The following is a 10,793-nucleotide window of genomic DNA, read 5'->3' as shown; positions in this document are numbered from 1 at the left end:
GTGATAGGCAATTGTTGTCGATATGCGACACGGAAAGTTGCTAAGGTAATCGTTTGTTTTAAGGTTTAAAGTTGGTCTTGACCCTGACCGGCGGGGCTAACGTAGGATTGGCCTATGCGCCTAGTAAATGCGGTACCTGTCAGACCCGCTGCACGTACCTACAGATTACATTTACAAGCTTCACTTTCAACTTATACTATTATTACTGTATTACCAGTCTAATCTATATTCAAATAATAATCATTTATTTAAGTGCTACATTAAATAGAAAGGTATTTCACGAACTCGTCTATCGTACCTATCTCATGAAGTATATTCCGTACAAAGTACCTACCTAGTACGGTACCTAAAGTAGACGAAATTCCATCAAACCCATACCAAGCACTGCTAAGCCTCCTTGAAGACGTCAACTCATTCCCAGTCTCTTAGTAATTGAACTAAAAGACTTAAAGGTTCAAACAGCTAACCGCCTAACCCATGGTTTGCTGATATCCCTGAAGAAGCTTGCTCCTTTCACCGTCGCCGGCGTATCCTCTGTAACTGTAACATTGCAGTTCGTAATCCAGTTCCCCTCGGCGGCATACTTTTCCGCAACATGTTTGGCATAGTCGCTCAGCTTGCAGGATGCTCCAGGCCCATTATTGCAAGAAGGTATCGGATACACTGCATCATTCAAGCGGATGCGAATGTATGTGTTGTTCAACCCGTCAGAGGGATAAGCCCCAGTTTCACCATCCCCTTTCACGGTACAGTTTAGACGTTCGAAAGCAATTGTGCCTCTCATTGACACATACCGCGACCCTACCCATAGTCTATTATCGTCCTTCTCGGTAGCAGACAACGCGGATTGTCCATCGAAAACGCCGCTCGCGGTTACCAGTTCGGTTAACTGTCCGTCATTCAAGAATGAAACTAGAAGCTTCGGAATGTTGAAAGTCGAGCCGTTTACCCCTACGCCTGTAGTAGATCCGTTTTGCAGGATGCCAACGAGTGCACTCAAGAAAGGCGTCATCATCTTCTTGGGGAGGTCTGTACCTGGACCAATACCATAGTAATAACGGAGATCATTAGAGTATTCGTATTGCTTCAACTCTTCATCGGTGAACACATCGCACCAGGGTGAAAGTTGGCCCGTGATATGACTCTCGAAACCGCATAGATAGGGTATCTGCGCGATATCTCCAGCTGTCAAAGATAAGTTCCCCTTTATCAGCTTCTGTAGACGATCCTGAACAGGCGGGATCCAAATTTCATCCCAAGTTGACTTTTGTTCTCCCCCCTCTAAATCTTTGAAATTAGGACACATATCTGAGGGGGCCAGCGAGTCCCCAACGCCAGCCGGGAAACCTCGAGATGTGACCGAGATTATGCTCCCCTTCTGAGAAACTGCGACCCCCAAGTAGCCGCGAATAAACATAGACGCCGTCTGGAGAACCCGAGTATAATTGTTAGCCCATACCATAAACTCGTCTCCCTCTCGGTAAAGGCCCGGATACCTGCTGTCGTCAGCCTAATTACTCCAAGAACAAAGATATGGAATTATAGCAAACTTTGTACGTAGTGCATAACCCATATCAAGAGCCTCCTTTATACCAGTAGGGTTTTCCATGCCAATCTGCGATGCGGGATCTTCAAGGACCGGCCGCCAACTTGAGAGGAATGACAAGCTCCCGCTTGCAGTATAGTTGCCGGTTTTAAACTAATTACGAGATGTTAGCTGGTATCAAGGAAATCTATTAAACGGTAAAATTGCTAACCCGTTCGTACATCGACACCCACCCATCATAAGCTCCTTGGTCTGGGTACCTCGAACCGTGTCTCGAGACATAGGCGGCTCGATCGACATGACAGTTTTGAGGAGGCTCAGGTGAAATTCCGAATACATTTGGGCCTGGTCATAGTAATATGATGAGTAAAATCCGAGGCTATATGGGTATTTTGGAACCTCACCCGCATGCCATGGCCCGTTAGCACCCAGCCATTGAAGGGGGTTCGTCGCGGTTTCACTGCTAGGGAAATTTATGTCCTGGACCGGTGCTAGATATTGTGTTACCGCATTACAGACTCTAGATACTAGAGATATGATAATGACTTGTGATATCTGCATGATGCTGTCTTTTTAGCTATCGGCTTGTAGCGCGTAAAGTAAAAAGGAAAGTCCATCATTCAAATTAACAGCCATGGTCAAGAACGAATATATACTATATCTTTAGCATTAGGAGTAACACTCGTAAAATCAAGATGGTATTATCAGCGTGATACGCACGTGTCGAACTGTCGTCCTCTGGTTTGTGCGGGTGGTTATTTCCAAGGCGGTACTAAGCCGGTCGGAGATTGAACTACCAATTTGGTTCATCACCCATGAAATGTAGTAGTGCTATAATGTAGCCCGCTTCCTAGGATTAGAGCTATCGAATACTATCTTCCATTGGACAATGGATGGTACGATTCAGTATACTACCTCCTGCACGTCATAGGTACCTAAGTATCTCGCACTAGCAGGACCTCCATTCCCCGTACCGGTGGATCCCGGCTCCGGTTTAGAACGTTGCTGGATGTCTCCTGCATCACCGGCTCCCGGACATCTACCAATAAACTACCCTACCAGCTTCCATCACCTCCCCGCTGACATAACCTCCATAAAATAAAAATGCCGACCAGAATCCCCAAACCAGAAGACTTCGAGCACCTACCCCCCTCCCTACACACATCCCTAATCTTCCCCGAAGTTCCGGAAACCACCACCGCCATCCTAATCCTCTTCCACGGCCTCGGGGACTCCGAAGCTTCCTTCGCCACCTTCGCCAAAAACATAAACCTACCCGGCGTCCTCGCCATCTCCGTGCGCGGCGTGTCTCCCCTCCCCCCTTCTCTCCTAGGTCTCCCACCCGCCGAAGCCGCGCAGCCAACCCGGCATTTCCACTGGGGAGATGACTTGGCCCTGTCGCCGGCAACCGGGGACTTGGACCCCGATCCGGGATTTACGAAGGCCGAGAGCTTAGTCCTGGGCAAACTGATCCGCGAGACGCTTGTTGAGAAGTGCGGTTGGGAGACAAACGATATCCTGCTCTTCGGCTTCGGGCAAGGCGGCTCGCTGGCTCTAGGCCTAGCGTCAAAACTCTGCGAGGGCGAGAAAGTCGTGGACGTGACAGAAGGGAACGAAGCTGTGCTGGGCGCGGCATTTAAAGGCGTCGTGTCGATTGGTGGGCCATTGCCGTCGAGTATGATATCGACGGTGAGCGCGCGAGAGAAGGCTCGGACGCCGGTGTTAGCGTGTCATGGCAGGTCAAGCGAGACTCTCGATGAAGATGCGATAGATTTATTGAAAAGGGAGTTTGTAGATGTACGGGAAGTCAAGTGGAGGAAAAATGACGACGGCATGCCTCAGAACAGAGACGAGATGTTGCCGATTATGCAGTTTTTCGCTGAGAGATTACGCGGGTGGTAGAGCCTGTCATCATGTCAAATACTATGGGCATATAGTCACTATTAATGCCGGGAGATGTTACGAACTCACCGAAATAAGCCGTGTGTAATTTATTTGGTGGGAACCAGATACATCTAATTATATTTCATTTAACCTGATAGATATGCCTTAGGTACCTGGTAAATACACGTGTATATATGTGTGTCCAAGTGCTCTAATGATCACTTTACTATGCGATAGCATCATAAGGAACATCATGTCCCATAAACGTAAACGAACGACGGAGGTCAAGTTGTTTACCTTACAGAAAACTCGACACCGACCCCTTTAGGGGTTGTTACCAAAGGCTACATACGCCTGAACGAGTACACATCCGCTGCATGATAGTTAAATACAAAGCCTGGAATATCTCCCATCATCCACTCCACCAGAACGCCGTGGCTATGCAAAGAAGCAGGCTATTATAATACATTCATTGCCGATTGTAATTCAGCTATTACAGGAGACTCGCTTAGGAAAGACCCGATTATTTTCACTCGCCCTCAACTATTAGGCCGGCAAAGGGGGATTATGGGATCCACCCTTTCGCCGTCCTTGAGGAGCGGCGTAAGAATCGACCCTAGAGGCCTAGTCTTTGGTGGTTGTGTACTATCGATTTCGACCCCGGGATTATCATCACTTAGCGGGCTAGTGATATCGTTCGTCCGGACCAGCCCCGAAAGCTCTTCAGTTGAGGGTATATCGTGGGCTTGCTCGCCACTTTCCAAAGGTTTATCCTCTAATCCCTCGGTATTACCTGCTTCTGCAGTATTATCAATATCCTGGCCTCCGAAAGGGGTGAAGATACTGCTGTCTGGCTCCGTCTGTTCTGTTTCATGTTGAATTGTAGAGACAAGAACAGAGTTTGGATCGATACAATCGTAGAAAAGCATGAATACTCCACCTTGTGCCAAGACAGTCTCTTCGGATACCTCCCACACACTCTCGTCACTTAGGCGCCACCACTTCGCGTCTGTAGTTGAGCCGGTACACTCGCCATCGTCTCCGTCGACCCCGTCGGCTAGGGTACTTTCATCTCCTGCGGTATTATCACTTCCAATACCTGAGTCGGATTCTTCGTCTTCAAGTTTCGATGGTTTACAGGGATGCCTTCGATAACAAACGTAATGGCCATTTTCGTGTCGTCCTTGATGAGTTATGACCGCGCGTAGTTCATAAAGTGGACCGCTAATCCTAGAAGGCTTTATATCGCCTGAAACCATCGACGACTTGGGATCTGTAACCCATTGCTCTTCATCATCAGAAGCACTGGCGGTAGAATCCATCCTTCCCTGAATGAGGCCAGCTGGTCCGCCGGCACTCCCTAGGCACCATGGACCAAGGTCAAGCGTCTTAGGGAAGCGCACGGCTGCGAGATTCTTGAACATTTGACCCGTATTTTCGTCAAATACCGAGCGATTCATATGAATGGCAAGGCTCTGGGGTGGGCGTGCTATAGCTACCTGCTTGGTCTTGGTCGAGCTGACTCGTTTCCGTATTTCGCATTTATCTTTCAAGGTAGTTTCTTGGAAATCGTCCTCCTCAAGAGCAAGTTCCACAACTTCTAATCGGGAATTAAGCTTTCGTAATTCAGTCTCGGTCGCGTCGTTTCCTCTACGAGACTGGAGGATTTTCAACAACTTCCTATAGCTTAATAGCGTACACTTGGCACACTCAACTCCTTCGATTGTCTCTAAATCCGTGTAAGAATCCAGTCGCTCATAGAGATCGTGTTCTGTTTGCTCAAGTCCGAGATTGAGGGTGAGACAGTTGAATGGAGTCATGGAAAGTCCGTCGGAATAGCCACACTGAACACATGCTACTCGTTGTGCTAGTAAGCCCTCAAGTGGATTTCTTAAAAGTCTAGCGTCTGATCCGGCTTTAGAAAGGACTGGAAGTGACTGATATCCGCTGTCATCACTGTGCTGGCTATCCTCGGTATCATCCCTAATACCGGCCACTTCAAATCCGGGTGAATGGGGAGTAGGTTTTACTGTTTTCATGATCTCCTTCTCGACTTCATCTAGTATTTTAGAGAAATATTCCTGGGCGTCTTGCTGTTGCCAAGTGTCTAGAGATTTTAGCTTCTTCGGCGTCCATAAGGTCTTCCCATTATAATTATTGCCCGTTAGCTTCGAAATGAGATCTCGTAACGAACTCGCTGAGCCTAACTCCTCATCGCTATCAGAACCATCTTGTTCGAGGCCTCTTGCAAGATATAAGGGGAATGGCCTTAGTGACGATAGTCCCTGAAGGATGCTGTTTTGGAAGCAGGAATTATCGTAGTTTCCTAGGCCGGGGGGTTGGTCGGTCTTATGTTTGACAAGCGTGCTACTTGATAGACTAGAAAGTCTTCTTCTGCCGGCGTCAGCAACAGATGTTATTATGCCACCTGGCCCATCCATCCCAAGTATTCGTCTAAGAAGTTCACTCTTGGTGGCGTGCGATCGAGGTTGTGTCGATGACATAGATCCCGGGGTCGGGAATGTAGGTGGATGGAGCCAGCCGTCGAGAGCATAGAGCACAGTCGCGGGGGTTATGGTTACTATAAAGTCCCAAAGAAGCTCTCCGGGATGTCGTGGTCGCGAGAAGGGCGAAGAATGGAGATACTGGTAGAAGATAGTGAATAGAAGGAGAAGTAGCGGTACGAGGACGCTGGGTTGCTGCAATCGTTCTAATAAGATATCGGGGACGTAATAAGTATAATCGTTATTAAGGCGGTCGGGTTGTGCCTTAGAAGGGTGGGAGCGCATCCTGGAGTTTGTGGACTGTTGTTGAAAGATGGAACATGTGAGATAACTTCCGTGGGGTTTTAAGACAATAATTTATTGTTGACGAAAGTCGCCATCGCAGTGAGGAAATTGTTTCATATCTCTCTAATTGCACGTCTCTAGATTTATATCCACGTACGGCGATGCGAAAGGTAGATATCTCTGAAAGCACTTGTTCGATGTTTGTAACGGGATGGTTAATGAGATGGTTGTGTTTTTTATTGGAGGAGATAAAATCGGGGACTACTTATAGGTACATACTGTCTGACTGTGTAATCTGTATTGAAGGCAGGGCTGATGTGACAGTCTATTTATAATGGGTCCTGAACAATATAGGTAGGTACTCGAACATATAATAAATGGAGGAGAGTACTTTGCTGTGTCTGTAGAGAAACCGTAAAAGGATAATCGCTGCAAGGAATGTGATCTCTGATTGGCTATAGCTGCCGCATAGGTCCCTCCCCCAGACTTCTTATCGGGTTTTGGAACAAATCGTTATCAACGACCCTGCGGGGCACTTTTTTCATTTTTTGAAAACATTTACGGATCCGTAGCAACTTGTAGATGAGTCTAGGACTTGGTTGAAAAAAGTCGTCTTGGTCAAGAAAACTTTAGCAAACCCCCGCGAACTGCAGAAGTCATGGCTAAGGGCGCGATATCAAAGAAGAGGAAGGGTATGTAATTCTATTATTATTGTTTCGTCTTCAGCCGCATTTCATATGGCTAACAATATATGCTCTACGTAGCTCCCTCCGTTCACTCGCGGGCCGCAAGACGTGCTACGTCTCCAAGTATTGATACGGACAAGTCCCTGAAGAACGTCAAACCTCCTGCCGAATCAATCGACCATCGCCCTTCTGTGCTTGCCATACATCAGGGAGCGGGAGTTTCGAAAAAGACGACGAAGAGTAGGAACATGAGCTCTAAAGCAAGAAGGAGGCATGAGAAAGGACAGGATCGTGCTGCAAACATTATGGAGAGGACGGAACGGAAAATTGCCAAAAGCAAGGGCCAAGCCCGAACAATTCAGACACGAAGGAAAGCCTGGGACGAGATCAACAACCAAATACCCGCAAACAAGAGTGAATCTCAAGGAGAGGTGGACAATGGAGAAGACGAACTATCGGAATTGGATGAAGAGATGGATGATGCACAGCTTGACAAAGCCCATGATGGCGCTACGTCGGCGGACAAGGTTCCTTTACAAGAAGTAGAAGATGACGATGAGATCCTTTGATCCTTGGGTATCCGGGTAGAACATCCATCATTCTGGGCGTTATCGGCGTAGGAGGGAAAATTCATCATTTGTGGCTTTAAATACATAGTGAGATACTTTGTCCATCCCACGACAGGACGACAGGACGCGAGAGGTTAACAATGCGATTCGGATTCTATCGCCATTGGTTCTATCGCCAATGGCTAATCGGAGGCTTTAAATATGAAGGTACTTCGTACCACTTAAAAGATTCCAGCTTATCGATAAATACGGCTATCGTAGGCCCACTTATACTTACATGAATATCCCGTCTTTGCAGATTGAATACCATTTCTAGCTTTCTCATACCTTGCAGAAATCAAAGCTAAATACTGGCGTCTTCAATTATATTTCTAACTTCTCTGCAAAAATGCCGCCCCCAATGCACCAGAAACGCATGACCGCAAATCCTGCGCGACCATCCCGTTATCGCGCTGGTAAGCCGACGGGCGCATCATCGTCCTCTGAATCTGGTTCAGAAGCTAGCGACGCCGAGGTTGACCAGCAGCAACAAAAGACCCAGCGTAAAATCGCGCCACCGCCCAAAGTTCCAAGTGCAGGAAAAATCATCAGTAACCTTAGCAAGGTAGATCTTAACGAGCGTCAAAAACAAGAGCAGGAGTCGAATGCCAGACGCGTCGAGGCCGCGAAAGCCGCCCGCCTAGCCGCCGAAGAGGGTTTCGTCACAGAAGAAAGCGAAAGCGAAGAGGATAGCGAAGAAGGAAGCGACGAGGATGACGATGAAGAGGAGGATGAAAGTAGCGAAGAAGAGGCCCCGCGGCGGCTAATGTTAAAACCCAAGTTTGTACCTAAAAGCCAGCGGAACGGTAATGGCGGCAAAGAATCCGCCCAGGAGCAAGACGAGGCGGCTAAGCTAGCCGAGGAGGAGGCGAAGAAGAAGAAAGCTATGGACGAAATGGTGGAGGAGCAAATGCGCAAAGCTGCGGCGGCACGTGCGGCCAAGAAAAAACACTGGGACGATGTTGTGGACGAAGAAGAAGACGTCGATACCGAAGACGACGTAGACCCGGAAGCCGAGTATGCCGCATGGAAGCTACGCGAACTTAAACGTATCAAACGAGAGCGTGAGGCCATCGAAGCTCGCGAGAAGGAAAGAGCCGAGGTCGAGCGCAGAAGAAACCTGACGGAAGAAGAACGGAAAGCGGAAGACGAAGCTTTCTTAAACAAGCAGAAGGAAGAGAAAGACGCGAAGGGAAAGATGACATACATGCAGAAGTACTTCCACAAGGGTGCATTCTACCAAGACGAGGCCGAAGCCGAAGGTCTGGCCAACCGAGACATCATGGGCTCGCGATTCGCAGACGACGTCAAGAACCGCGAGTTGCTTCCGAAGGCGCTGCAGATGCGCGATATGACGAAATTGGGAAAGAAAGGCGCTTCCAAATACAGGGACCTCAAATCCGAGGACACGGGCCGATGGGGTGATATTCGCGACACGAGGCCAGGGAAAGAATTCGACCGATATAATGTTGACGACAGATTCAAATCCGATCGTACTAGAGAGGCTTCTGGTCCCGGCGGAGCTAACGCGGTGCCAATTGGCGAGGGGAAATCCGTTCGCGGTGCACCGGAAGGTCCTAGAAATCCAGACCGGGGACGGGATGACGATAGATACCGCGAGCGGGAACGAGACCGCGATCGAGATAGCTATCGCCCGAGAGACGATGATAGGCGCCATAGGAATAGGTCCGGGTCAAGGTCTAGATCCCCTAGGAGACATGATAGGGATGATTATAGTAGTCGAAGAAAGAGAGATCCGTCACGGGATGCAGGTCGCTACGAAAATGATAAGAGGCGAAGAATAGAGTCTAAGTAGATGGACTTTTGCTTTGCAGCTTGTGTACACATACTAGTTTATAATAAATTACGCGGGCTAGACATACTCTAAGGAGTTTATTGCCCGTTCAATACCTATAATACCCAATCTATCCAAATATAATACGCCCTCTCTATGCTCTACTTCTCATGCCCTCAATATTCCTCGCGGGATTGTGATGTTCTGAATTTTCTAAGCTGCAGTACTGCCCTGGGTGGTGTCGGTAGAATAACCAGGGGGCGGTGATACTCCTTGGGCATCATGGCCTTTAAGGTAGTCCTCCTTCTCTCCGATCTGCTTGCCTCCAGCTTCCCACCTCTGCACCTGCTCCGCACGCTTCTCGGCACAAAGCCTCTGCAGCGCAGGCCAGTAGACATCGTGATTGTACTCGAACTGCAGCTCACCGCCTGGGTATTCCGCCCACAGTTGCTCCTTCGGCACGTACAGCGTCATGTCCTCGTTGAACTTCAATTTCTCCCTTGTCAACGGGTCGATGAAGGGCGTAATGAGCTTGAAGAAGCCGTTTACAACCCAAGGGACTATAATTTTCACATTAGCTCATGTAGCATAGTGCAGTCTATTATCGTCAGCTTGCTTACTGTTGATAATCATGGCCCGTCCGAGCCGCTCGGGATAATGCGTCTGGAGGATGCTCAAGACCTCGCGGCCTTGGCCGATGCCGGGAGCGGTGTTTGTACGGCTCTTGCCCGACTTGAAGTTGATGAGGAGACTGAGGGTTTCCTGCTGAGCTGGCATGAGGTCTATGACCCGCTCGAGCATAAAAACTAGATGTTGGACTTGTCGAGGCGAGACTTCCGTATTCTGACGTCCTGGATTTAGGTAATGGCAAGGACGGCAATGCTTGTCGTAACCAAGCAAGATTTGCTTTCCAGTAGCATTCTCAGGTCCAATGTGGTCTGCAGTTAACTCGTCAACTCCGTATTCTCTTCTCCAGGCCAGAGTTTCCTGTAGACGCTTCTCTGCATCCTTTTCATGCCACTTGGTGGCTCTTAGGTATCTTAGCAGACACTCTCTTGTGAGCCACATCTTCTCGCCGTCGGTCAAGGGACCGCCCTTCTCTTTAGATTGAACTTCCGTCCATTCCTTCACGCGGTTTAAAAGCCAGTCATACTTGGTTGTCTGGTCGGCAGTAAGAGCCGGCTTTTCAGGTGCGGTGCTACCTGCGGTGGGAGCCGAAAGTGGCGTCTTAAGTATGCCAACCTCAGTCTTCTCTTCGAGGACTGAAGGTTTAGCAATCTCAGGAGCTGTTTCCGTATTAGACGTAGACATTATGATGGTAATATTGATGATGCTAATTTCTACTTAATCCAAGACTCAATGACGCGCTTCTCTAACTTATCCACGTAGAAGTTAGGTATTCGCGTTAAGTGAGTTGTTGGGTTCCTGGTGGGCTTGTGCTTCGAGCCAAGCTGATAGTTTCCGGTTAGAGCATTATATAATATA

At 48.4% G+C, this 10,793-nt stretch overlaps 6 protein-coding genes across 6 annotated transcripts; 3 read left to right on the top strand and 3 right to left on the bottom strand.

Moving 5' to 3' along the window:
- Nucleotides 1-191: 191 nt before the first annotated feature.
- On the bottom strand, nt 192-2,391 carry F5Y00DRAFT_227449 (phosphoglycerate mutase-like protein). The gene is made up of 4 exons (XM_048006485.1): nt 1,951-2,391; nt 1,758-1,891; nt 1,551-1,699; nt 192-1,496 (listed from the first exon to the last, which is right to left on the bottom strand). Exons 1-4 carry the CDS (start codon nt 2,105-2,107, stop codon nt 455-457), a joined length of 1,482 nt encoding a protein of 493 aa, XP_047868104.1. The 5' UTR covers nt 2,108-2,391; the 3' UTR covers nt 192-454.
- Nucleotides 2,392-2,437: 46 nt separating this feature from the next.
- F5Y00DRAFT_227447 (alpha/beta-hydrolase) lies at nt 2,438-3,531 on the top strand. Its single transcript, XM_048006484.1, has one exon. The coding sequence runs from the start codon at nt 2,651-2,653 to the stop codon at nt 3,446-3,448; it is 798 nt and encodes a 265-aa protein (XP_047868103.1). The 5' UTR covers nt 2,438-2,650; the 3' UTR covers nt 3,449-3,531.
- Nucleotides 3,532-3,583: 52 nt separating this feature from the next.
- On the bottom strand, nt 3,584-6,466 carry F5Y00DRAFT_227446 (cysteine proteinase). The gene has a single exon (XM_048006483.1). It carries the CDS (start codon nt 6,217-6,219, stop codon nt 3,970-3,972), a length of 2,250 nt encoding a protein of 749 aa, XP_047868102.1. The 5' UTR covers nt 6,220-6,466; the 3' UTR covers nt 3,584-3,969.
- A 411-nt stretch (nt 6,467-6,877) lies between these two features.
- Nucleotides 6,878-7,474, top strand: F5Y00DRAFT_258583 (Alb1-domain-containing protein; the record flags this gene model as incomplete). Its single annotated transcript, XM_048010730.1, has 2 exons — nt 6,878-6,911; nt 6,984-7,474. 2 exons carry the CDS (start codon nt 6,878-6,880, stop codon nt 7,472-7,474), a joined length of 525 nt encoding a protein of 174 aa, XP_047868101.1.
- A 194-nt stretch (nt 7,475-7,668) lies between these two features.
- F5Y00DRAFT_189827 (splicing factor, Prp19-binding domain-containing protein) lies at nt 7,669-9,591 on the top strand. Its single transcript, XM_048005153.1, has one exon. It carries the CDS (start codon nt 7,863-7,865, stop codon nt 9,327-9,329), a length of 1,467 nt encoding a protein of 488 aa, XP_047868100.1. The 5' UTR covers nt 7,669-7,862; the 3' UTR covers nt 9,330-9,591.
- On the bottom strand, nt 9,426-10,755 carry F5Y00DRAFT_189818 (CRAL/TRIO domain-containing protein). Its single transcript, XM_048005152.1, has 2 exons — nt 9,929-10,755; nt 9,426-9,868 (listed from the first exon to the last, which is right to left on the bottom strand). The coding sequence occupies exons 1-2, from the start codon at nt 10,617-10,619 to the stop codon at nt 9,522-9,524; spliced, it is 1,038 nt and encodes a 345-aa protein (XP_047868099.1). The 5' UTR covers nt 10,620-10,755; the 3' UTR covers nt 9,426-9,521.
- Nucleotides 10,756-10,793: the final 38 nt, after the last annotated feature.

This window comes from Daldinia vernicosa (assembly GCF_022497035.1).
Source record: "Daldinia vernicosa strain CBS 139.73 unplaced genomic scaffold F5Y00scaffold_7, whole genome shotgun sequence".
In the NCBI taxonomy this organism is placed as follows: domain Eukaryota; kingdom Fungi; phylum Ascomycota; class Sordariomycetes; order Xylariales; family Hypoxylaceae; genus Daldinia; species Daldinia vernicosa.
The sequence above is the reverse complement of the archived record's forward strand: the minus strand, read 5'-3'. Positions and strand labels throughout refer to the sequence as shown.